This window comes from Delphinapterus leucas, chromosome 5 (assembly GCF_059928025.1).
Source record: "Delphinapterus leucas isolate spDelLeu-1000000601 "Yukka" chromosome 5, BTC_Dleu_Yukka2, whole genome shotgun sequence".
Classification (NCBI taxonomy): domain Eukaryota; kingdom Metazoa; phylum Chordata; class Mammalia; order Artiodactyla; family Monodontidae; genus Delphinapterus; species Delphinapterus leucas.
Window position 1 is genome coordinate 110,387,580 of NC_143133.1, and position 27,529 is coordinate 110,415,108.

At 38.8% G+C, this 27,529-nt stretch overlaps 1 protein-coding gene and 1 non-coding gene across 2 annotated transcripts in view; one reads left to right on the plus strand and one right to left on the minus strand.

Moving 5' to 3' along the window:
- Positions 1-27,529, plus strand: part of PRMT9 (protein arginine methyltransferase 9) — a 31,222-nt gene that overhangs the window by 882 nt on the left and 2,811 nt on the right. Inside the window, exons 2-11 of the mRNA XM_022599620.2 lie at positions 1,861-2,009; positions 4,070-4,306; positions 4,814-4,981; positions 7,293-7,395; positions 8,743-8,849; positions 10,351-10,543; positions 12,577-12,760; positions 15,200-15,917; positions 23,031-23,184; positions 27,360-27,482. Coding sequence (XP_022455328.1) covers positions 1,861-2,009; positions 4,070-4,306; positions 4,814-4,981; positions 7,293-7,395; positions 8,743-8,849; positions 10,351-10,543; positions 12,577-12,760; positions 15,200-15,917; positions 23,031-23,184; positions 27,360-27,482 — 2,136 coding nt within the window. The remainder of the gene's footprint in view (positions 1-1,860; positions 2,010-4,069; positions 4,307-4,813; positions 4,982-7,292; positions 7,396-8,742; positions 8,850-10,350; positions 10,544-12,576; positions 12,761-15,199; positions 15,918-23,030; positions 23,185-27,359; positions 27,483-27,529) is intronic.
- Positions 22,390-22,462, minus strand: TRNAG-UCC (transfer RNA glycine (anticodon UCC)). The gene has a single exon. It is a non-coding gene; the product is annotated as a tRNA-Gly (tRNA).

The window sequence follows — 27,529 nt, forward strand, 5'->3', positions numbered from 1 at the left end:
ATTAAGTTTGGGATTAGCCTAAAGTAATCATTCGATGATGCATTCTTTAAGTTTCAGTTATTGGATTATTTGTGAGTTATTCTGTTGAAATGCTATACATTTTTTTCCAAGTTATTTCAGAATCTAAATTTCAAAAAGTGATTTAACTTAATTTTGCATTCAACTTTCAGCCTGAAGCTACTTTGCTTTATTTCATCCAGGGTTTCTCAACCTCAGTACTACTCATATTTTGGATGGAATCTTTGTTGTGAAAAGCTGTCTTGTGCATGGTAGAATGTTTAGCAGCATCCCTGACTTCAGGGAGGAGAACGTGCTATGCTGAGATACAGTTTGCTCTTTTAGGTAGGCAGAAGTAGAATAATGGATCAATCCAAGTGCTTTTTCCTCAATTCTTTGTTCGTTAGTTTCCTCTTTCCTAAAACAGGGAAAATATCTTTTTTTATATTTAGTGTGTATTAACAGTATTATCTAAAGTTTGTATTTCTTTGCCTGGTGTTCAGTAGGATTAAGTAACTAGCTCTGTTTCCTGCAGAACAGAGTCCCATATTTCTTTGCAGGGTCCTCTGCGAAAGACCTATCTCTTTAGTCTTATTTCCTTCTACTCCCCATCCTTACACCTCAGCCATACCAAATTGCTTAGCTGTAAATTCCCTGATCCATTTAATATAATCTGTGTTTTTTCCCCTCACATCCTAGAGTCTTCTTCCTTTCCTTGACTCTCTAGTAAAATTTATCAAAATTCTGTTTCAGGTATACACTCTTCTGTATAAAATATGTGAAGATGATATAAAGTGTGTTCCTGACTACAGCCTTCTGTCTTTGCACTGGGTTGCAGTGTGGAGAATGTTTGGTGGAGGTGTAATTGGAGCTAGGGTGACAGTGGAAGACTTCCTGTAGTCCAGCAAATGGTTACAAGGACCACGCTGTAACAGTGTGGGGGAGAGGAGGTGACAGATTTAACTATAATGAGAGAGAATTGGCTGGGTTCCAAATTAATTGTACTGGAGTTAAGGTGGCGTTCTAAGGTGACTTCTTAGTCTGGGGTTGGGTGGTACCTTAACCTTATACCCTGTGTGAGAGAATACTATGGGTTCAGTTTAGAACATTTTGAATTTTTTCAAAATTGTATGTTATATTTCTCTCTATGAGGCCTCTCTGAGGATAGGAACAGGATTTATGTTATGTTGTTCTTTGGTATTCTTTGCACACCGATCAGGAAATATTTGGGTTGAGCTGAATTTGAGATGGCTGAGGGTCCCTGGTTGAGATGACCAATAGGGAGTGGTAACTATGGGTCTGAGGTTCAGGAGAGAGGGTCTCAATTGGAGATGTAGATGTAGCATCTATTAACACATAGGTGATAGTTAATGCACTGGGGATGCATGAGAAAAGAGAAGCCGGCCAAGGAAGTACCGCTGAAACATAGGAGCCCACAAAAAAGAGATTGGTGGAGAATATGATATGGCAGCCAAGTATGGACAGATTTTGCAGAGTGGTCAAACTGTCTTAATTCTGCATGTTACTGCCATGTAGGTGGTAAAATTTATGCATTTATGCATTTGTTTATTTAGCAACAGGGCCTATTAAAGCTAAATTAAACTTACGGTGATTTTCAGTTATAACTAAGTTTTATTTTCTGTGGAATCTTCAACCAGTGTTGAATATTCTTTCATCTTTTTTTTTTTTTTTTTTTTTTTTAACGGCCACGCCATGCGGTTTGCGGGATCTTAGTTCTCCGACCAGGGATTGAACCATGGTCTCAGCAGTGAAAGCTCAGAGTCCTAACCACTAGACAGCCAGGGAATTCCCTCTTTCAGCATTTATGTTACTGACTAATTTACTGTTTTCTCTTTTGTAAAGGAAACTTTTCAGTATACGCTCTTCAGATGGGCTGAAGAACTTGATGCACTCAGTCGAACACAAGACCTACTTGGTTGCTATGAGCAAGCCTTGGAACTGTTTCCTGATGATGAAGTGATTTGCAATAGTATGGGGGAGCATCTCTTCAGGTATGTAGTGGTTTCAGTATTACTAGTTAAGGATTATTCTGCATCAGTCCAGATCGGATAAATTGTTGTACACTAATTCGAACATGGGAAGTTGAATATAAACAATTATTAATTATAACAGGGGATCAGAGTAACGAAGGTTGGCTAGTAAGAAGAGAACTGAAAAGAATATAGGAATAGCAGATATAATATGTAATAATATTATATGTTATACTACATAATAGCCACTGCCCCTGGGGCTGAGATAGAGCATCCATGGAAGAGTTCCTCTCACTGGGCTGAGATCCAGACCTTGTTGGAGAGGACATAGCCCTCATTCACAGGATGGCAGAGAAGTCACTGTGGTCCCTTGCCAGGGAATTTGTTGTAAATCTCTTCTCTGGAACTTCCTGGAAATTTGCTGTTTCCTTTTGTAAGAGTGCCGTTCCCTGTTTGGGTTCCAGAATGTCTTTTTTGCTTAAACCATACCCAAAATGAATAGTGCGATTCAATCTTTAAAACTGGCAGAATGCTTAGAGGTGCTTGTGAAGAAGTATGAGTGTAAAAGCGTTCTACTAGCTTAGTTCTCTTCAGTGGGTGGACCACACACTGGTGTGATCCACAGATTACCAGTCAATGACAGAGAAGTATAAAAATTGTGAGTAAACAGTTAGAAATGTATGTAGCAGTTTGACATTGCTATAAATCCAAGCATGTGGTCAGGGAACTCCCTTGTTGAAGAGAGCATGGACCACTCTGCTGCTGAAATCTGGTGTGGGAGTTGCACACTAACTAATCGTGTGCATTACAAGTGTGTTGGTCTACAGATACTTAGATACTTTAAAAGGAAAGGGAGTTCTTTATCAGAGATAGTTTAAGAAACACTGTTCCGGATGGTTTGATGGTTTTCTCCCCCTGTCTTTTATTATTGATTTGCTCACATCTAATTTAGTAGTAGTTTTTTGGGTGACTCACCTTTAACTTTTTTCCTTAGACACAATGCCTCTCTTTTTGCAGTCATATTTATTTGGTTTCTTTTGTATTTAATTAAAATATATAATAATAACAAGTGCAACTGGTATAAACTGGTCTGGCAGCAAATACAACTGACTTTTTTTTTTAAATTTAGACTTATTTATTTACTTATTTTTTACTGAAATATAGTTGACTTACAATATTATATTACTTTCGGGTATACAACATAGTGATTCTGCATTTTTATAGATTATGCTCAATATAAAGTTAATATAAAATATTAATTAACTGTATTCCCTGTGCTGTGCATTACATTGTTGTCTTAATTATTTTATTATTTTTTTTAATAGACCTTTATTGGAGTATAATTGCTTCACAGTACTGTGTTAGTTTCTGTTGTACATCAAAGTGAATCAGCCATATGCATACAGATGTCCCCATATCCCCTCCCTCTTGCGTCTCCCTCCCACCCTCCCTATCCCACCCCCCTAGGTGGTCACAAAGCACCGAGCTGATCTCCCTATGCTATGCTGCTGGTTCCCACTAGCTATCTGTTTTACATTCGGTAGTGTATATATGTCGATGCTACTCTCTCACTTCGTCCCAGCTTACCCTTCCCCCTCCCCGTGTCCTCAAGTCCATTCTCTACGTCTGCATCTTTATTCCTGCCCTACAACTGACTCTTGATGACCATTCAACTCAATTGCTGAGGGAAAAGGTATGCAGGTACAGCGAAGAGGCACCTCTTAGCCATAGACGTTAATATCTTTTACAGAGGGAGTGGTTTTTAGAAACCACTGGTGTTCTAGAAAGTTGTTTAAATGGCGGATGGCTAGGAGAGCCTCTACTATACCATAGTAAAGTAGTAATTCATAGTCAGTCAGTTGTTAGTGTCCTGGAATGCATAAATATAAAAGGGATTCAGAAAGGAAAGAAGTGAATGAGAATTGCAGTCCTCACAGAAGGCTTCCCAAGGAGATGGCGCTTGGGTTGGGTAGGATCTGGGGTGCTGGTGAGGGGTTCTCAGGCCAGATGAGCGGCACGAACAAAGGCGCTGTAACTGATAGTATATAGTTGAATATCTTGTCTGTTACGTTTTACTCTAGAATGGGCTTCAGAGATGAAGCAGCCGGGTATTTTCGTAAAGCAGTGAAGCTAAACCCGGATTTCAGTGATGCAAAGGAGAATTTTTATCGTGTTGCAAACTGGCTGGTGGAGCGCTGGCACTTTCTCATGCTTAATGACACAAGGAGGAATATGATTTATAACGCAGCGATCCAAAAGGCGGTTCGTTTGGGCTCCAGAAGCGTTTTGGACATTGGAGCAGGAACTGGAATACTAAGGTTTGTTGGAATTGTGTTTTAATTATGTATACCTATATACTAATGTAAATTAAGGATTGTACCAAATATGGAAACTGTAACAGCAGAATTTAAAAGTAGAGTTTATTTCTCATAATCTCGTTATGATTATTCATGGAACTATTATTATTATATTTTTCACTATAACTTTTACTTAATTAAGAACTCGACGTAACCACCAAGAAAAATTGGGGGTTATCATTGAAATTTTAAGAGTACTTTTTACATCAACATTCTGGTTGAATCTAGTTGTTTAAAGTCTATTAGCATCCTGCATGCCAGTTGTGTTTTAATAAGGTGAATGTCATGATTTATTGTGTGATTTATTGCTTGACAAGAATATTAGTTCATTTCTTAAAATGCAGAACGAATAATGGTTGTGTTAAAAAATAAAAGGAAAACCTCATGTTTAAGCATTATAATTCCACTAAAATTTGAAAGATTACAGTAGATTATTTTTTCTTGATGGAACACTTTTTCCTCTTGTAGCATGTTTGCTAAAAAAGCTGGAGCGCACTTGGTGTATGCCTGTGAGTTATCCAAGACCATGTATGAACTTGCCTGTGATGTAGTGGCAGCAAACGAGATGGAAGCAGGGATCAAACTCTTACATATGAAGTCGCTTGACATAGAAATTCCAAAACACATTCCTGAAAGGTATTATAATATGAACGAATTTTAGTTTTTATAATCCACTATTTTTTTTAAAAAAATTAAGATATTCACATTTCTAGCTTCTAGTCCAAACAAAAATGCTAAAACCCTTATATTGTAAAGATGCAGATATAGGATAGTTTAGCATAAGATTGATTTCATAGTAAGGTCATTTTCTTGATAAAAAAAGATTTAAAGATCTTGAGAAAAATTTGTGGCAAGGGATTTAATACATAAACTTCAGCTTTAGCAAGTTACTTTACCTTTGTTAATTTCAGTGTTCTAGTTGTCCTTCTGTGTGGTCAATAAGTATTTAAAAATTGTACTTAAAAATAATGCGTGAGTAGATGAAGCTTGATGGGCTTAATCACATTTGGTGTTAATATCCCTGGCTAAAATGAAGGATAGCCTTTGGCTTTGGAAGCGTCAGCTGTCAATGTATTTTGGCTTGGGCCCTTCAAATGCTTTGAATATTATCTCATAAGCCTTAGCTTTTTAGTATGTTATTTCACCTTGATCCATATCACAAGGGGATGGAATTTTAGAGCTAGAGGGAATTTAAAAATCATCTGGTCCAGTAAACTATCATTTTAGATACAGAGTTTTCTCTGAGTAGCACTTGCTTTACTACCTCTTCTGGGTAGTCTATCTTTTCATCTTACTTAAATTCAGTTTACATTGAAACAGGGCTTTTTTATACCCTGTCATCATTGAGACTATGATTTTAAAAAGTCTTTTTCCGTATACGTATGATAATATTTATACTTACATAATAGTTATGCTTTTCAATGGTCTCTACATATGTTCTCATGAAAGAAGTCCTGTTAGATTGTTGAGGCAGATATTATACCATTTTATAGAAATAAACAGTGTCCTCAATTGTCTTAGTCTGCTCAGACTGCTATTAACAAAATACCAGACCAGGTAGCTTAAACTATAGACATTTATTTTCTCACAGCTCTGGAGGCTAGAAGTCCATGATCGTGGGTGCTGGCAAATTTGGTTTCTGTTGGGAGCTCTCTTCCTAGCTTTGCAGATGGACTTCCTGTGCGTCCTTACATGGCCTGTCCTCTGTGCATGTGAGGAGAGAGGGATCACTGCTGTCTCCTCCACTTTTATAAGGACACACGCCCTATCAGATTAGGACTTCACCTTTATGACCTCACTGAACCTTAATTACCTGTAAGGATCCTATCTCCAAGTATAGTCACGCTGGGAATTAGGGCTTCAGCGTGAATTTTGGTGGTACAGAATTCAGTCCAGAGCATGAATCAAAGTTATGTTAATTCAGTCTACATTTTTGTCACAGATGGTGTTGTAGAAGGATCTATTGGCTTTGAATTAAGAGATATGGTTCAGTAATAATAATTAATAATAATTTATTTTGACCTTGAGCAAATCTAGAGACTTGAACATGTTGGAATAGATGATTTGAGATACCTTCCATGTTCTAAATATTTTCAATCATAAATATTGAAAATTTTTTGAATATATATAATACTGGGCTTAGGCACTGTAGGGGATACCAAAGTCTGTCCTCAAGGCACCTACAGTCTAGATAGGAAGATAAGGAATATGCATGAAAATACCTTTACCTTCTAATTACACAAATGAACGATACTGGCAGTAAGTAGTAAAGAGGTTCAGAGAAGGGAGAAATTTTTTTGGTGTGTCTTTGAGTGAAATTTTCTAGAAAGAAAGAATGGACAGAAGATCAGAGCTCTGTGGATTAGGCTTTTGTGAAAACTCACAGGTGTGGGTAAAGCAAGAGAAGTAACAGGAGAGGGACACTCAATGTTTAGAGGTAAACACAGCAGAGGTAGAGGAAGGATTTTGAGGGGCAGGCCTCCTCACCCGCACTAAATGTTATTTACAGATCAAGGAAAATTAGAACCGAGAAAGAGTATTCATTTTGGTAAGTCGGGGAGTCACTGATGATAGAGAGTATTTTTATAGAGTGTTGGGGATAGAAGTCCAGTTACTCAGGGTTAATGAGGGGGACTGGTAAAAAGGTAATGGGTATGAACCACTCCTTAGGATTTAGGCAATGAAAGGATAATCCAAGAGGCAGGGGGTCAAGTGAAGGTTGTGTACTCCCACTGCTGTCCCCACCAGGAAGCTGCCGGTGGAGGACAGAGGAGCCTGAATCTTCCTCAAGATTCCAGGGTAGATATTAAACACAAAATGTATTAGAAAATTTTACATATGAACTGTTTCTATAATAAACTCTTCCTTTCTGCTCTCAGCTTTGACATCTTTTATATAAATAGCATGATATTTTACTTACATATATTTTTAAAAAATCATTCTATAGAGTATCCCTTGTTGTAACAGAAACTGTCGATGCAGGTTTATTTGGAGAAGGAATTGTGGAGAGTTTGATTCATGCATGGGAACATTTACTTTTGCAGCCAAAGGTAAGCAGCATGAAAACACTTACATCTGATTAAGAATTCATTATTCAGTAGATAATTTATTGAGCCCCTAGCATAATTGCAAATCAGTATGAGATACATCCCACTCTTGAGGTGCATACTGTACTGTTGGAAAGAAATCAGTGTGAAAAAACATTTAATAACATAGTGCAGTGTATACTTGTGTGCCCAAATGGTGTATATAGGCAAAAAACACTCCAGGACAGAATTCTTAGGAATTGAGATTATGTTATGAAGGGATTGACTCTGGAATTCTTGAGTAGGGTTGAGAAAGGGAAGTACTTTCAGTCTCACAGCCTTCACTGCTTGTATTTTTTGGCAGATTATCAAAAGGGAATATAGTGATAACTGGCGTGGTATGGTTTTAAGGTACCAGTTGGACCCAGGCTACTGCTTGGACAGGACTGATTCTTATAATTGCCAACTTATATTTTGCATTGAAATCCTCTACTGTGGCCCAGTAAATTGTAGATTTGGTTTATATGTATGTATTATGAATGAAAGGATTTTAACATTTAATAAGAATTTAATACTTACAGAAAATGATTTGGATTTAAAATAGCTAATGAAAGGTTGAAAGAAGAGCAGTTTGTTTTTCAAGTAGGTAATGGTGATTTTGGCCTCTCAGTTAAAGTCACACTGAATAGTCTTTTGTTGTATGCAGACTTAGAGATTTCTAGCTCCCCACCTCCCTCCCTCCCTTCCTTCCTATTTGTACTGGAAAAAAAGAAAATAAAAATGTACACACACACACACACACACACACACACACACACACATATAGCAATGAAAATAAAAGAAACTTTTTAAAGGAAAAAAACCCCTTAACCTGCTTATCTTTTTTTTTTTTAATAAACTTCTGCCTTTCCCATGATGAGCACTTAATTTTTTTAAAGTTATTTATTTTAATTTATTTATTTTTGGCTGCATTGGGTCTTCATTGCTGCGCGCAGGCTTTCTCTCGTGGCAGCAATTGGGGGCTACTCTTTGTTGCAGTGCACAGGCTTCTCATCGTGGTGGCTTCTCTTGTTGTGGAGCACGGGCTCTAGGTGCACGGGCTTCAGTAGTTGTGGCACATAGGCTCAGTAGTTGTGGCGCACAGGCTTAGTTGCTCTGTGGCATGTGGGATCTTCCTGGACCAGGGCTCGAACCTGTGTTCTCTGCATTGGCAGGCAGATTCTTAACCACTGTGCCACCAGGGAAGTCCTACTTATCTTAATTATTGTTTTTTTGAGTTTTTTTCTGATAAATTTTCATAGCTTACCATCATACACACATATTTTGACATAAATATAACAGAATATAATTGTTTTATTGTTATATTTTTAGACCAAAGGTGAAAATGGTAATTGTGAAAAATATGGGAAAGTTATACCGGCAAGTGCTGTTATATTTGGGATGGCAGTAGAATGTGTAGAGATAAGAAGACATCATAGGTAAGTGATTATTTAAATAGTAAATATTAAAAAATAGTAATTTTAAGGTGTAGACTGTACTCCAGAGGTTATTTAGTGGACATTTATTCAGATGAGAATGTGTAGTTTTCTGACCTTTAAATTCATGATGTTTATTCCAGTCTTAATTTTCTTTTTGCTTTTTTTAAACTTTCTTCGAAAATAGAACTCTAGGATTAAAATCAGCTTTCAGTTTTCTAGTGGAAAATTAATTTTGATACAACTTAGTATCCTTTTGATGTGTGATAGATTCATGAGAAAAATACTAAGTTAAGACTGATTTTAGAGAAAGTGAAGTAAAAATTTCCAATGTGAAAATAATTTTATTTCTCCCATTTTTCTCTTCTTAATAACTATTGATATTATAATGTTTTCTGGTTGGGTGCGATGAAATTTTAGGATCTTTCTACCCTTGAGATTCTGAGATTTATCCCATGTGATACAGGTGAAAATTTTTTTTAGTTATAGAAGTTTCCTGGTTACATTTTTTTCTTGAACATTAATGAATTTTTTTATTTTGCTAAAATATTGATCCATAGTTTTTTGGAACTTTTTAAGGAGGCCCTCCATCTGATAACTTGATAGTGTTAAATGTAACATATTTACATTTTAAGACATACTGATGAGGAAAAGAAGAAAATAACAATCATCCCAAAGCCTCACTAGTAGGCAACTACTGCTCATCCTTGTTGGACGAATATACCACAGTGCATTCCTCCGTTTTGCTGGTGATGGACATTTAGGTTATATCCAGCTTTGGGAGTATTGGAAATAGCACAGCCATAAACATTCTTGAACATTCTTTTGTTGGTGATATGTGTGAATTTCTGTTGGCTGTGTTCCTAAAAGTGCAAATGTCAGACACTCTGAGGTTCCCATATTAAGAGTGAATCTAGAATAGTCATGTTCATCTTGAGCAGGAACTACGGAAGTCTTCCAGAGTGGTCTTGTTAATTTTCTATTCCTACCAATAGCGCATGAAACTATTCTTACAACACTTATTTTCCCCATTCTGGTGGTTGTGTAGTATGGCTTTAACTTCATTTCCCTGGTGACTAACTTTTCATATGCTTATTGGTCATTTGGATATGTTCTTTTGTACAGTGTCTAAGTCTTTTGCCTATTTTTGTGTTTCTTTTATTGTGGGAATTTAAAAATATATTTTGGATATTTGCCCTTTGTTGAGTAATGTATTACAAATCTCTTTTCCTACTCAGTGGCTTGCCTTTTTACTTTCTTCCTGGGTATCTTTTGATGAGCAGAGTTCTTAATTTTAAGGTACACTTGTTTATCATTTGTTTTCCTTTATAGTTAGTGATTGTGTTTATAACTGTGTTTAAGAAACCTTTGTCTATGAAGCTTTATTGCATTTTTATATTTATTTTTGCTGGATTCAGTATTATATGGTGTTACTTGATTCTTAAAAAAACAAAAAGCCAAACCCATCTTTCTCCTTTTCCTCTCTTATTCCCCCTCTTACCAGGGTGGGTATTAAGGACATTGCTGGGATCTGTTTGCCAACCAGTGTGAAATTTCAGAGTCCAGCGTATTCTTCTGTAGATGCTGAAGAAACAGTTGAACCTTATACAACCGAAAAGATGAGTCGAGTTCCTGGAGGATATTTGGCTTTGACAGAGTGCTTTGAAATTATGACAGTAGATTTCAACAATCTTCAGGTAAAAATAAAAGTTCAATTACTGTTTGTTTTTAATATATATAAATTTATTTATTTACTTGGTTTTATTTTTGGCTGCGTTGGGTTTTCATTGCTGTGCGTGGGCTTTCTCTAGTTGTGGCGAGCGGGGGCTACTCTTCCTTGCGGTGTGAGGGCTTCTCATTGTGGTGGCTTCTCTTGTTGCAGAGCATGGGCTCCAGGTGCACGGGCTTCAGTAGTTGTGGCTCGGGGGCTCTAGAGCGCAGGCTCAGTAGTTGTGGTGCAGGGGCTTAATTGCTCCGCAACATGTGGGATCTTCCCGGACCAGGGCTTGAACCTGTGTCCCCTGCACTGGCAGGCGGATTCTTAACCACTGCTCCACCAGGGAAGCCCCAGTTACTGTTTTTAAGCATTAAATTTCATGCATTATTTTAAATAGTTAATACATAGGACAGTCTTTATGAGTTTGCGTGGGATTCCACTGACTATATGTAAAGAAAATGATTAAACGGTAACCAGAATTCCCTCCTGAAATTATTTACTTACTGTAAATACAGAGAAAAAGATCCCTAAGGTTTCTGGGAATGTACAGTGAGCCTGGAGCTTTCATGGGTTTTCTTAGGTGGCTCTTAAAACAGTGTTGCAATACAGTTATAATTATCCTGTGCTATACAGATGAAGGAACTATAGCTTACATTAATTCCCCCCAAATATGAATGTAGGGGCAGGAGTTATAACCTAGGTCTTCTGACTCTTCTCTGTGTCATGCTGCCATTTCAAATTAACAGTATTCCTTGAAATGAAACGTAATTCAGCTCTCTAGGTTGTATGTGACCAGCCATCTTGGCTTGCCAGGACTGAGGGTTTCCCCAGAGACAGTCTTGGGCAAACCAGGACAAGTTGCTGTCACCCTGGTGTGTCTGTGTGGGTGGTGGAGGGGTGCACTGCACAAAGAGCCCAAGGAAATTGAGAAAGGTTACATTGAGTCCTTCTCTGGAGATCTTCCTGTAAGGTTAAATGTTTAAGTACATTAAGCTTTTGAGATGAAACTTTCCTGCGCACAGAAGACTTTGTGAGGGTCATTTTAGCCTAAGATCTTTGTAATTTAATGAAAGCTTTCCCCTATTAATTGTTACTAGGTTTTTTGTTTTTTGAGGTGGTGTGGAACTCAACACTTTGGCATTGATTACTGTGGCTGAGCTTCATGAGCATTTCTTTTCTGATGTAACAATCTTCCAGTGGGGAACAGTACAATCATAGCTGCTGATAGCTCCAAAGCTATCCTTTTCTTATTTTAATTTTTATTTGCCACACACACACGAAAACACCTTATTAAGACTTTAATTTTGAAAATAATATCTGCCTGTTTAACATTTTCAAGTAATACAGTAGAAAAGAAGAAGAAAAAGTATATTTTTTCCTTTTTAAAATCTAGGCCCTTCTTTCTCCAGGTCACCGGTTGAAATACATCTTTTCAGACTTGCTTTTCTAATCTTCTACACACACACACACACACACACATTTTTTTTTTTTTTTTTCTTTTTGCGGTACGTGGGCCTCTCAGTGTTGTGACCTCTCCAGCTGCGGAGCACAGGCTCCGGACGCGCACGCTCAGCGGCCATGGCTCACGGGCCCAGCCGCTCCGTGGCATGTGAGATCTTCCCGGACCGTGGCACGAACCCATGTCCCCTGCATCGGCAGGTGGACTCTCAACCACTGCGCCACCAGGGAAGCCCCACACACTTTTTTAAAACAAAATAATCTCTATTGCTTTGCCACTTGCTACCTTCATTCAACGCTATGTTATGGACTTCTTTCTACATCAGTAATATGTGTCTGCCTCATTGTAATAACTGTATGGTACTCACTCTCATATACCATATATCAGAGCTTCCCATCCAGCATGCCTTAAATGGTTGTAGGTGTGCCAAGATACCGATCCCCTAAGGGTGCTGGGCAGGACTGAGAACTTACAGAAATGGGAATTGATATGATATTGGGGCAAGTATATAATGAATGTCTAAAATCCTCTTATTCTTTTAACATTTTTGTCAGGAATTAAAAAGTCTTGCAACTAAGAAACCTGATAAAATTGGTATCCCTGTTATTAAAGAAGGCATACTCGATGCTATCGTGGTTTGGTTTGTACTCCAGCTTGATGATGAACACAGTTTATCCACAAGTCCTAGTGAGGAAACATGCTGGGAACAGGCTGTCTACCCCGTACATGACCTTGCAGGTATATCTTGTCTAATTTTTTTTTAAATTAATTTATTTTATTTTATTTTATTTATTTTTGGCTGCATTGGGTCTTTGTTGCTGCGCACGGGCTTTCTCTAGTTGCGGCGAGCAGGGTCTGCTCTTTGTTGCGGTGCACAGTCTTCTCATTGCGGTGGCTTCTCTTGTTGCGGAGCATGGGCTCTAGGTGCGCGGGCTTCAGTAGTTGTGGCACGCAGGCTCAATAGTTGTGGCACACGGGCTTTTTTGCTCTGCGGCATGTGGGATCTTCCTGGACCAGGGATTGAACCCGTGTCCCCTGCATTGGCAGGTGGATTCTTAACCACTGTGCCACTCTTGTCTAATTTTTGTTGTTGTTGTTGTTTAAAACTTTTTGTTTTAACCCTCTAAGCATTTTGAGTCAGTGTCAGAAAATTCACTATGAATATGAAGTTTCCAGTCAAGGGAGATCGGTTAAATCTTTCAGAATTTTCTTTTTCTTTTTTAAAAGCAGTTTTAAATAATTAATATATGTGGTTAAGAAGAGAGACTAAAATTGACATGTACACACTGCTATATTTAAAATAGATAACCAACAAGGACCTACTGTATAGCACAGGGAACTCTGCTCAATACTCGGTAATAACCTAAATGGGAAAAGGATTTGAAAAAGAACTAGATACATGTGTATGTATAAATGAATCTCTCTGCTGTACACCTGAAACTAACACAGCATTGTTAATCAACTATATTCCAGTATTAAAAAAAAAAAAGACTAAAACACAACTCTGCTGCATACCACTCAAAAATACCTATCATTAAACCATTTCTTCAGCTCTGATTACTCTAGTTATCAGTAAATAAGAGAAATGCTAGTCCATTTTTTATGGAACACAGCGGAAAAGTACTGCTTTTAGTGCAGGAGTTCTTACCACTTACAGAATCTGATAGCGTCTGTGGAGCCCCAGGTCCTAGAAATATGCACAGAACTTTCATAGAAGTACAGAATTTTGCAGTTTAAAGTTCATGAATCCATGGACTTACTCAGGGATGTCCTATATTAAAGATATTTTTTGTATAGAAATTTTTTACTAGCAATTTTATGGGTTTCAATATAGTTTACAGCAGTTGTATTATATAGAAAAATTCTACCTTTTTAAAACTGGAAGGTAATAAATATTTACTTCTATGTAGCCTCTATTTACTTCTATGTAGTCTCTTAATCAAGGATCTAATTTGGCAAGGTCATTAAGTCATGGAATCAATATAGTATTGTGGCCGGTATGAGTTTTGGAGTCAGCCAGGTAGATTTGAAATTGGGTCTTGGCTACTTACTGACTTCCTGGCAGGCCTTGCTGGTTATTTCTTAGAGCTTTTGTTATGTGATGTATAAAAATGGGATGATGCTGGGAATTCTTTGTTGGTCCAGTGGTTAGGACTCTGCCCTTTCACTGCCTAGGCCAGGGTTCAGTCCCTGCCTGGTTGGGGAACTAAGATCCTGCAAGCTGTGAGGCATGGCCAAAAAAAAAAAAAAAGAGAAGATGCTGCCTATGTTGCAGGATTGTTGTAGGAATTATTAGACATACTAGGTATAAAATGCCTACCATATTGACTGGCACTCAATAAATAGCACTTTAAAATTTTGTTTATTCTAACTCTCTTTCAGTAACTTAGATGGTATTTTTTTAAAAAGTCCTACTTTGGGAAAGGATATTTTAAATGTGTAAACACAAGAATAGCAACTTGTATTTCCAACTGGCTCTATGGCTAATAAGAAGGAATTGCAATTATACATTTACACTTTCAAGTTTTACCACGTGTGAAAGCTTATGGATAAGAGCATGATACAGTCTTTATTGTAGGACTTAGTCCTTCCTTATATTTTCAAATTCCTAAACATGCAAGAATATCTAAGTACTTACAGTTAAGAGATATTACTGACAAGGTGCTACTGAATGCTGCCTTGTTCTTTGGGAAATTTCTCTTAGAGAAAAGGATGTCCCTTTAAGCTAAAGTGAGGTTTGGTGCTGATCCCTGAGTCTCATTTATCTTTGTTATTGTTGGCTTCATTACCGAAGAGTGAGAGTCCCCTGTAGTCCTTCCCCCACCCTCCAGTTTAGGGACATTGATGGAACCTAGTGATTACAGTAAAAGCACTACAATACTGGTAGTTAAGGTCCAATAATGATCTCTTGAATGCCTCTATTATGCTGTAACTCAGTTGGATCTTCTAACCTCAGTTTTTCCCTATGTAAAGCTGGAGGGATTTTCCTAGTTTTGTTTTTTTGGGGTTTTTTTGAAATGAATAGATTAATTCACTTCTTTTAAATCAATAGATGCAATCCTTCCTGTCGTGGTTTAAAAAATGACAGGAGGACGGAGGTGTTTGTGTGATCCTCAGACTTATAAACACTCGTATTCATCAATTACAATTTTTTTTCTTTCTTCCTGTTTTATGAAGACTACTGGATAAAGCCTGGGGACCAGGTGACGATGGAAGTGTCTTGTCAAGATTGTTACCTAAGAATCCAGAGTATCAGTGTCTTCAATTCGGAGCATGAAATGGATGTTGGGAAAAGTTTTACCAAGAATAAAGACTTGCTGCCTTTAGGAAATGAGGCTGAACTCTGTAGTGCCCTGGCCAATCTTCAGACCAGTAAACCAGATGCTGTGGAGCAGACTTGTGCTTTGGAATCCACAGAAATTGCTTTGCTTAATAACATCCCATACCATGAAGGCTTTAAAATGGCAATGAAGAAAGTGTTGTCTTCACTGACTCTGGAGAAACGGGGTCAGGCCATGGATACTCAGTGTCAGAGTAACGAGATGAGCTGTGAAAGTGGACAGAATAATTCTGAACAGAGCGTCCCTGAACCTTTGTATGTGTTAGATGTGTCTGAGGGCTTCTCTATTCTGCCTATAATTGCTGGCACACTCGGGCAGGTTAAACCTTACAGTTCTGTGGAGAAAGACCAGCATCGTATGACTCTGGACCTCATATCTGAAACCAATCACTTTCCTAAAGAAACACTTGAGTTTTGGTTGAGACATGTGGAAGATGAATCCGCGGTGTTGCAAAGGCCAAAATCAGACAAGCTGTGGAGTATAATTATACTGGATGTCATTGAGCCATCTGGGCTCCTTCAGCAGGAAATAATGGAAAAAGCGGCAATATCCAGGTAAAACACAAAATACAACCTTTGGTTTATTTGAGCTTAGACTTCATGTAAGTTCTTTTAGTTCTTTAATGGTGTCACTGCACAAATGAGTCGTGATCATTGTGTGTTCCTCAAGCATTGCTTTTCAGGGCCTGTGACTTCTTGTCTTTCTCTTTCTGTGCATGTCATTACTGAATTTTTTTTTTTTCTTTAAAGGATCCTCTGCCCTGCAGGTGTGAAGAGAGCCTGCGTTGGGATTGGACTGCCTATGTATAATATAGGGAATTAATTAGAGCTCTGTAAGAACAGATAAGACATTCAAGGGTAAATAAGGAAAAATCAGATTTCATCTTTATAAGAAAAACTGATGAGAAACACATAGTATGCATCTGATGGTGTATTGGGAGAGCAGAGTGCTGCTTGGGAACAAGTCCTAGTCCTTTTAGGTCCTAAAATCTCTATAGTACAGTTCTGTCCCTAAGGAATTTGTCCTTCAGTTTAGGTTACTGGCGACAAACTTGACCCTAGTATTTAAAATTGAAAGCAAATCTGGCTAAGCTTCCAGGTTCTTCAGTTGTGCTGCTCAGATCTGAAAAGATGGCAATATTGAACATTTGGGGGCCCAAGTTTAAGTAGAATGAATTTATAGGTTTTAAATTTTGTGGTATATGAACAGGGCTGGTTTTGTAGTACAGGAGCAGTGGTGGAAATGCAGACCAAACTGCAATAGCAAAAGGCAAATTGTTCAGGAAAAAACATTTGCTTATATAGTTAATTATATTTTACGTTTTATATGCATTTTCTTTTGTTAACCACACTTACCTTTTCTTATGAGGTAACTAGTAAAAATCACTGCCATTTTCTAGTCTTTAAAACCGTCTTGTACATATCACAAATTATGGGGATATAGAGGTCTGACATATATAAATAGAAACATACACTCTCTTAAAATTTTAAACAGATGTACTTTAGGTAGAGTATAGAACAAGGAGCTGGAAGGGTGGGTTTGAATCTAGTCTCAGATTTGTCTGTGAATTCCTGAAGTAGTAAAAATTTTTTTAAGTCATTTAATATCTCTCGTCCTCAGTTTCCCTCATCTATAAAATGAGGGATACTGGATTAGATGCCTTTGAAGGCATTTCAGCCCTACAAATTTCTGACACAGATGAGGTTTGACTTATTTGGTAGAATCACCTTGGAAAGGTGTACAATTTACTTAATGGTTTATTTATTTTTAGTTTTGATTTAATTCTTTTTCTAATTTTTTTTTATTGTGGTAAAATGCACATAAAATTTTTCGTCTTAACCATCTTGGAGTGGATAGTTCAGTGGTATTAAATACTTTCGTAGTGTGGGGCAGTCGTTTCCCCAACCATCCTCGGAACTCTTTTCATCTTGTAAAACTGAAACTTTATACCCATTAAACAATAACTCTTCATCCCCCCCCTGCCTCCGCCAGGCCCGGGCAACCACCATTCTACTCCCTGCTTCTGTGAGTTTGACTCCTTACCTCATATGACTGGAATCATGCAGTGTTTGTTGGTTTTGTGTGTGCGTGTATGTGTGTGAGACTCTTACTTCACTTAGCATAATGTCCTTCAGGTTCATCCATGTTGTAGTATATGTCAGAATTTCCTTCCTTTTTCAGGTGGAATAATCTTCCATTGTATGTATATGTCACATTTTGCTTATCCATCCATTGATGGACTGATTGGTTATGTTAGTGGGAAACAACTTATGTAAAGCTGCCTACAGTTCCCCTTCAGTGTTTCTCAGCAGAGGGAGGGGTCCTGTTGGCAGTTTGGGTGGGATGGTCTTTTAGGGGGTGGGGTGGGGTCAGTTCTTAGGTAGGACTATCCTCTTTGTGTTGCAGGATGTTTGGCACCTCTGGGAACTAAATGCTAGTAGCACCCGCGATCACTGTTTTAGCCAGTGTTCTCCCCGTCCCGCAGAACAGCTCCTGAGTGACAGTGGAGAGCCAGTGCTCTGCCCTTCAGCCGAAGCTCCTGCACAGGCCCCTTACCAGGTGCTCCTGGAGGTGTCAGCTTCCCTTGCTTCTGGGGCCAGAGGTGTGCAGCAACTCCCACCCAAGCCTTTTATTATTAGCTTTAGCCACTGACAGTGGGGAGGCCTCATGACTGGTCAAAGAGGATGCACTTAGGGGTTGGGAGGATAGATTGTATTTAGGATGAGGATAAAGGGCATCTGTCTCACTGGATACCAACCCTCCCAAAAAAAGGCAAGGAAAAAAAATAAGCCACTACACAAACTTAAGTATTCAGTTACCTTTGCTAACATTGTTTTAAAATGTTCATTATTAACTTTTATTCAGTCATACTAGATTAAAATACAGGAGAAAGTTTAAAAGCCTGGTGAGCTCTTTTTTTTTTTTTTTTTTTTTAATGTAAACCCATTTTAAAACACTTCGTGTTGGATCACAAGGAAACAGCGAAGAGTTTCTTCAGAATTTTTGCCATTTATGGTTAGAGTTTTGAGTTGGAACATATATATATATATTTTTTTATTTCTGAAGGCACAGATGGTTCAGAGATATTACTTGGCTTTGCAGAGGATTCCGTTGAGGAGTCTGGCAGCTGCAGTGGTGTAAGTGACAACAAACCACTCGGTGTCAGTAAAGCTAAGTGGAGTTGCAAGATGATTACTGTTTCATGGCTAAGAAGCATTCTTGTTAGGAACGGTAACATTGAGTTAAGAAGGATTTGAGTTAAGATTTTAGATTAAAATACTGTGAACACGGCCTTTTAAAATAATTTGCATACTTGCTTTTGTGTAGTATTTATCTCTGCATGGTTCTTAGTACTTGATTCACCTTTTCTGACTTTTCAGGGTTCAGCAGATGGGTTTTTTTTGTTTGTTTTTTTGCGGTACGCGGGCCTCTCACTGCTGCGGCCTCTCCCGTTGCGGAGCACAGGCTCCGGACGCGCAAGCTCAGCGGCCATGGCTCACGGGCCCAGCCGTTCCGCGGCACGTGGCATCTTCCCGGACCGGGACACGAAGCCGTGTCCCCTGCATCGGCAGGCGGACTCTCAACCACTGCGCCACCAGGGAAGCCCCAGCAGATGTATTTTTGACATCTTGTTTAGCCTGATTTCTGGTTACCCCCTAAATGACCTAATGGTATTGCCCTCCCTCCCTCGCTTTATGGCTAGAAGTTTGGCTTTTATTAACCTATGTGCTTTTCGTTTGCTGATTTAAGAGAATGCTACCTTTTTGTGGCTATTTGGGGGTGGAGGGAATTAGTCAAGCAACGTAAAGCTCTGTGGCTAGTCTCTCATTTGAGACTTTGTGATCTTAAGAAAAATTAGATGTTTTTATTTAAATGGATCACAATTAGCAGATAACTTCAGTTGTTTAGAAAATTTAATAACATGGGTTGTCAGGATTAAACTTCATCCATTTGAGGAAAATGGGTAAGTTTCTCCACTTATTTAGGAAGATGTTAAAATTTTATCTGGTTTGGTAAAGGTATAGATTGGAGGTTTTTGATAACAGCTGTGTGGTTTTTATTGAGGTATGTAATTTTACTAATTGTGGAGATTCAGTTTCTATCAGACTTCATCTAAAATGCTAAAAAGTTGGTAGGAAAGGAATAACGAAAATGAATAAAGCATTGGAGTCAGAGTGGAGTCCACTTTTGGGCTAACCTATATATATATATATATAAGGACTCTCTACAACTTAAATGATCACATACTTATATTTAGTGAGGAGAGATTATCCTGGTTTCGGACCATGACTTGTCTAAGTCAGACTGAGGCCATTACACTCAAGGAATCATCTCTAACTTTCTTTGCTGATTCTGTGCTCATGAAATGACCTTGTTATGATTTGGCTCCCTATTACCTAGTCTTTAGGAAGAGCAGCCTGTGTACTTATTGTAAACGTTTCTGTCAGCTTTTTATTTTGAAAGATTGCAAACTTAAAACATGCAAGAAAAGTAACAGTGAACACGAGGCTACTGTTTTATTTGTTGAACCATTTGACAGTTGTTGGCTTCATAACCTCCCCCCTTACCTTAACATTTAGTGTGTATCTCCTGAGAACAAAGGCTTTCCTCTGCATATCACAATACTATCACACTCAGGAAACTTAACATTGATAAAATACTATTATTTAATAGGTAGTCGTATGAAAATTTCCTCTGCTATCCCAGTAATATTCTTTATTGCTTTTTTTTCTCCCCAGTCTAGGTTCTAATCAAGGGACATGTATTACATTTCGTTACCATGTCCTGTTGTTATAATTCAGTGGTTGTTCTGGTTTTAGACATTTTTAAATGGTTGAGATAATCAGTTTACTAAAAGCAGAATGAAGAATTTGAAACTAACTTAAGAGCAGAAGGGCCAAAGTGGTTTTGAGGAATGGGGTGTTTTTTATAGTTCGTCAAGATTTCAGTGATCTATTCAGGGAGACTGCATGGCATACAATTTTAGAAACTTGCAGGAACTATTTTTTTAGATATGCATTGGTCAAACATTTAGTCCTGTATTTTTATAAATAGATCCTTACTGATTAGAAATATTTAAGACTGAAAGCTTACTATGAAAGATACATATGATAGATAATACAAAGTCCAGCTGTCTGTAGTAGCCTGTCCTAGAAGTTCAAGTGGAAACCAACTTGTAAAAATGAGGGATTTAACGTTTGATTGTAAATGTGGCGAACGATGAAAGTGCCTTACAGTATCCTCCACGTCCGTTTCCTTTGATGGCAGTAGGTGACCCCCCCCCCACCGCTCCCATGCCTCCCACACAGCTCAGGTGTATGGAAACAGCCCTGTGCATGTGGGCGTGGGAGCTGCCTTGGCTTAAGAGCCTTACATCTCACATAGGAACTTCTCCCCGGGGCATAGCTTCCAAGTCCCAGCAATAGGAACACGTGGTTACAAGTCATCCCACACTCAGGGAAGCCCAGAGGTGGTGTGGCTTCCCATCACGCATTTATAATTTACAGTTCTCTCAATCCAGGTGCATCTACCTATTAAGAGGCATTTAAAATTTTTTTAAATCATAAGCAGTGTTGCTAATAACACAGCTGACATTCCACCTTTTTGGGATTTCCAGGGAAACAGAAGGTGAATCCAGGATCAGCTGTAGGAGGAGAAAGGGTTTTGTTAGCCCTTTATTCACACTTTTAATAGAGTGTTTGGATTTTTAATCACTTTTTTTTTCCCTTTCAGAGTGTTTAACTTTTTATTTTGAAAAAATTTCAAGCTTACAGAGAAGTTAGAGAATAGTACAAAGAACCAAACATGTACCTTACACCCAGATTCACAAATTGTTACTGTTTTGCCACATGTGCTTTAGTATTCTCTGTGAACACTTTAGAGTAAGTTCCAGATATCGTATTCTTTTACCCCTAAACACCTTGGTGTGTATTTTGTAAGAAAAAGGACACTCATTTATATATTCATCACACACTTAACAAAATTAGGAAATCTACATGGACACAGTACTGATATCTAAGGGAAAAATCTTACTCAGATTTCACCATTTGTTGGAGTAATATCCTTTATAGCCTTTTTGTTCCTGGTCCAGAATTCAGTCTAGGATCACACATTGCATTTAGTTTCTTTAGTCTCCTTTATTCTGGAACAGTTCCTCAGTCTTTTTTTTTTTTAATTTTATTTTTTTATACAGCAGGTTCTTAGTTATCTGTTTTACACATATTACTGTATATATGTCAATCCCAATCTCCCAATTCATCCCCCCCACCCGCTTTCCCCCACTTGGTGTCCATATGTTTGTTCTCTACATCTGTGTCTCTGTTTCTCCCTTGCAAACCGGTTCATCTGTACCATTTTTCTAGATTCCACATATATGCGTTAATATACGGTATTTGTTTTTCTCATTCTGACTTGCTTCACTCTGTATGACAGCCTCTAGGTCCATCCATGTCTCTACAAATGACCCAATTTCGTTCCTTTTTATAGCTGAGTAATATTCCATTGTACGTATGCAACACATCTTCTTTATCCATTCGTTTCGCTTGTCGATGGGCATTTAGGTTGTTTCCATGACCTGGCTGTTATAAATAGTGCTGCAGTGAACATTGGGGTGCATGTGTCTTTTTGAATTAATGGTTTTCTCTGGGTATATGCCCAGAGTTCCTCAGTCTTTCATGAGATTCGCAGTTTTGAAAAGTGCAGGCCTTTTATTTTGTGGAATGTTTCTCATGTTTCTTACTAGAGTCAGATTACCCATTTTACAGAGGAATACCACAGAAGTTTTGTCACAAAGGCAAATGGTGTTGCTTTATCCCATATTGTTGTTGTGAATTTAGATCAGTTAGTTTAAGTTGTATCCATTAGGTTTTTCCACCCTAAGTTGCTATTTGCCCTTTGTAATAAGTAAGTCATTTATGGGGGTGATACTTTGAGACTATGTAAATATCCTTTTCCTAATCAAACTTTCACCCACTAGTTTTTTGGGTTTTTTTTTTTGGCTGCACTGTGTGGCATGCGGGATCTTAATTCCCCAATCAGGGATCGAACCTGTGCCCTCTGCAGTGGAAGTGCAGAGTCCTAACCACTGGACCACCGGGGAAGTCCCTCACCCACTAGTATTTTTTTTTTAATTTATTCATTTATTTATTTATTTGGTTGCACTGGGTCTTGGTTTTAGCAGGCGGGCTCCTTAGTTGCAGCTCGCCAGCTCCTTAGTTGTAGCACGTGGGCTCCTTAGTTGTGGCAGTCAGGCTTCTTAATTGTGGCTCCAGGGCTCCTTAGTTGCGGAATGCAGGCTCCTTAGTTGTGGCATGCAAACTCTTAGTTGCGGCACGCATGTGGGATCTAGTTCCCTGATCAGGGATCGAACCCTGGCCCCCTGCATTGGGAGCGTGGAGTCCTATCCACTGTGCCATCAGGGAAGTCCCCCTTACCCACTAGTTTTAATAGCCATTGATGATTCTTCCTTAATGTAAAAGCTTGTATCCATCCAGCTGACCGGTTACTTTTCAAGCAGTCTGCCATTCTGAGCTACCAGCCAGCTACCAGTCTAAAGTGTGTTAGATTATATACAATCTGTAGCTCCCCAATTAGTCACGATTTAGTTATTGATACTTACAGAATGTGGAGAATCAGGATGCTTTTTAAAGCACTTTTCCTTCCTCCAGGTGTTTGCTACAGTCTGGAGGTAAGATCTTTCCCCAGTACATGCTGATGTTTGGGTTGCTCGTGGAATCGCAGACACTGGTGGAGGAGAGTGCTGTGCAGGGAACAGAACGAACTCTTGGATTTAATATCGCACCTTTTATTAACCAGTTTCAGGTAAGTGTTTTGAAGAGAAGTTCAACCACTTGGCTGTCGCCCACAGTCTGCCTTATCTCTCTCTGTAGTTTTATAGTCACTATGTTTAGCTGGATTGGGATGGTAATCAGTTTTCTATAGCAAAGGAACTTACTACTGGTAAAAATCAACCTAGGGGTTAGTATAGCCAAGGAATTCTGTTGTTCCTACTGACAAAAGTCTATAGATTTTGCTCGGAACCACTGTTGTAAATGGAAAATAGGGTTCTGGGTTTAGTCTTATGAAAAAGTGTGCTCCTTGTCTAAAAAAGCAGCCGCCAGAAGGAGACATCTGTTCTAAACATGAACCCTTAATCACAGTGAGACTTCCGGCTGGCAGGTGACAGGTGTGAGCACTTAACGTCTGGGCAGTCAGGCTGCAGGGAGCCGGAATGGAGGAGCCTAGGAAAGGGGTTAGTTGCTCTTTGGGAAACAAGGATTTAGTGCTGGCAGAGCTACTAGCAGCAAAATAAAATTTGTGAGTTATAACTGTGGGAGTGGATGGAATGTCTAGGGAAGAGGTTTGGGGTTGGAAATAGGTGGGATCTGCTGTGTAAGCCAAAGCAACATTTTGGGAAGTGGAATGTTGAGTACTGAATTAAAGGAGTGATATCTAAACCTTTTATCAAAAGGCTATAGATGGTAAGCTCTTGAATATGCATTGTTAGATCTTCCATGAACAATACTTGCTAAACAAATATAAATTTGTTGAGTAAATGATTTTTTCAGAGCAGACTAAGGTTTTAGAGTTTATTTACTCATTGTTTTTCTGGAGAGTTTAATAAACAAAATACACTTACCAGAAGACAGAGAAGTTTAAATTATTTCTTTGTGTGGTTCCAAAATACTACCATCTCCTATCTTTCTAGCTTATTCTCTCCTGATCCTGACATCAGCAATTCTTCAATTTCTGTGACATTTTATTTGATATTTGATATTTATATGATATTTCGAATCTATGATATTTTAATCCTGCCATCTTTTCACCCTGCCTCCCATCTCATATCCTCCTTTCCTTCACAGCTTATGTTTCATGGCTGATATATTTTTCACATATCATGGAGCTAACATTCAAATTGACGATAAAGAGACAAGAGATGGACAGTAAACAAAGGAGTAGAAAGATTAGTATGATAGATGGTGAGAAGTGAGAAGGCTAGAGGAGAATGGGAGTTGGAGGGATGGGATATTCTATTTTATTTAGGTAATGCCTAAGGAAAGGACTCAGGGATAAGTGATATTTAAGCAGAGACCAGAGAGAAATAAGGAAGCAAACCATATACAAGTCAAAGGATCAACAAGTGCAAAGACCTGAGGCAAGAGCATGATTGGAGTATTCAGAAACAGCAGGAAACCATGAGGGAGAGTCGGATGAAGGTTGCAGTGAGAAAAGTATTAGGAGCCAGATCCTGTAGAGCCTCCTGTAGAGGTCATGGTGAAGGTTTTGGCTTTTACTCTGAAAGGGGTGGAAAACAACTGGAGGGCATCGACCAGAGGAGTGATAAGGTGTGACTTGTTTTGAAAGGCTTGCTATGGCTGCTGTATTGGGAGTAGACCACCATGGAGAGCCAGCAGAAGCATAAGGTTACTGCAGTAATCCAGGAGAGAGGTGGTAGTGACTTAGACTAGAGTGGTAGCAATGGATGTGGTGCAAAGGGGTCAGATGGTTGATGTATTTTGAAGGTAGGTTTTGTGATAGATGGGACATGGGGTATGAGAAAGCGCCTGGAAGGATAGTTGCCATTTACTGATATGGGGAAAATAACAGGAGGATCAGGTTGTGCTTACCGTTTTTATGGGGTCATTAAGCAGTTGGATAAGAATTCAGAGAAACAGCTAGCCTGGAGATGTAAATTTGGCAGTCAGATTTGGTAGATGATATTTAAAGCTAGAATAATGGGATGCAATCACCTTGGGGATGTGTAGAAAGAGAAGAGGGCTGAGAACTAAATTCTAGAGAACTCACAAAGTTAGGAGCTCTACATTGGAAATCTAAGAAGGAATTAGCAAAGATGACAGGAGTGGCCAGTAGGCTAGGTTAAGAAACAAGTGAGGACAGATTATGAGGGACGGGTACAGCTGTGTGGGGATTAGAGTGCAGGTGATGAGAGGTGACACAGGAATCTGGGGCTGTTCTTCTGGTGACTGATACAAATAGGGATACAGAGCAAGAGTCCTGGAAATGGCAGGGCATTGCTGTTTTTATGTGGAGGAAAGGTTGGATGCCTTCAAGGATGCCCAGGGAGAGGCATGAACAGTTGCTCTCTAATATTTTATTCAAAGGAAAGAGAACCCTTTTTAAACAGTTTCCTTTCTATTTCAAATGAGAAGGCTAAAAGTTATTAGTAGGAAGTTTCCATTGCTACTAAAATTGATGGAACAGTTTATAGCAGTGGTTCTCAACCTTGACTGTACTCAGAACTACTGGTATCTGGATCCCAACTCCAGATGGATCTGAGGTGTGGCCTGAGCAGTTGGACTTTTTCAAAGCTCCTTAGGTGATTTTAATTTGCAGTCAAAGTTGAGAACCACTGCCTTCTAGATAAATAACCTATTTTCAAAATGAAATCCACTATTAGCTGTTTGGCTGAATTTGGCATATTTGCTCAAACAGTTCAATAATTAATGTTGTACAGTAAGTCCCCTACATATGAACCTTCAAGTTGCGAACTTTCAAAGATGCGAACGTGCGTTCACATGTCCAATCACTTAAGTTAGTTCATGTGTCTGGCGTACGTTGTCACGTGCGTGCATCCTCTGCAAGTGGTTGTGCTTTTGTGTACTTTACAGTACTGTATAGAGTACAGTGGTACAGTATCTTTATTTCAAGCCCAGATGTCTGGAAGCAAGCGTCAAAGCAGCGGTGATGTAGCAGGTACTGTTAAGAAGGCACCAAGCGATAACAATGGAAACAAAAGAGAAAACAGTTGAAAGTGGAGTGAGGCGAAAAGATGGTAGACATCACTCATTCTTATAACGTGAATCGTTCAACCATCAGCATGATTCTAAAGAACAAGGACAAGATCATGGAACGTGTGAGGTCTGCTGTGCCGATGATGTCAATAGTATCGAAGCAGCAGCGTGGAAAAGTGATGGAGGAGATGGAGAAACTTCTAGCGTGTGGAGGCAGGATCGGCATCAGTGTCGAGTCCCGCTCAGCTTAATGCTGATGCAAGAGAAAGTTAGAAGCCTTTATGAAGACTTGAAGAAGAAACATGGGGAAGAATCAGAGGGCACATCTTTTAATGCCAGCCATGGCTGGTTTCATCGGTTCAAGGCTAGAGCCAACCTTCACAGTGTAAAAGTGGCAAGGCAGTGAGTACGGATACGGTAGCTGCCGGGGAATTTCCTGAATTCTCTTCGACCCAGAGAAAGGACAAAGAGAGACAAGAGGAAGAAGAGACTGAAGAACGGAAGAGATTCACAGTGCAGGAAGTGGCAAGGGGAATCTTCTTTATTTGGGGGGGCACTGTTAGTTTTTGAGGCAGAGGACTCGAATGTAGAACGGTACCACGAAGGTTGCAGCAGCCATTCAGAATGCAATCCAGTGCTGTTTCATCTGTGATGAGAAAAAAAGAGCTACTACCCAGACATTACTGGATCATTTTTTCAAGGTACTGTACTATAATATTAAAAATGTTCTCTTTATTTTTTGTGCTTGTTTTTTATGCATTATCTGTGTGACAAGTATTATAAACCTATTACAGTACAGTGCTATTTAGCTGATTGTGTTAGTGGGGTACCTAGGCTAACTTGGTTGGACTTACAAATGTGCTTTTGGAACGGAACTTGATCATACGTAGGGGGCTTACTGTACTATCTGCTTATTAGTTCATCTTTCACACATAAGCACATCCTTGGCTTAAACTTTTTGGAGCTGCCTGGTTAAGTAAAAATTTGCTTTCATCCAAGTGAAGAATCTATAGATAATTGAAATCACAGAAAATTATTTAACCAGCCTAAAACCTTGGTTTGTTCATTCTTCCTGTAAAACGGAATCATGGAAGTCCTTATGCCTTAAGGTTGATGTGGGAATTAAATGAGGTAATAGATGTCAAAAGCACTATATCATACTGAGCGAAGTACAAAGCGGGAAACTTAACGAGACTTGGTCAAAAAAAGAATTGAGTAAAAGTGAAAATTTTATACTTTCTTTAGGTACCTATACGTGTATTTTTGGACCTATCCTCACTGCCCTGTATACCTTTAAGCAAACCAGTGGAACTCTTAAGACTAGACTTAATGACGCCATATTTGAACACCTCTAACAGAGAAGTAAAGGTAATATAAAATGATTACTCTTGTCATATTCAGAATTATCTTAAACT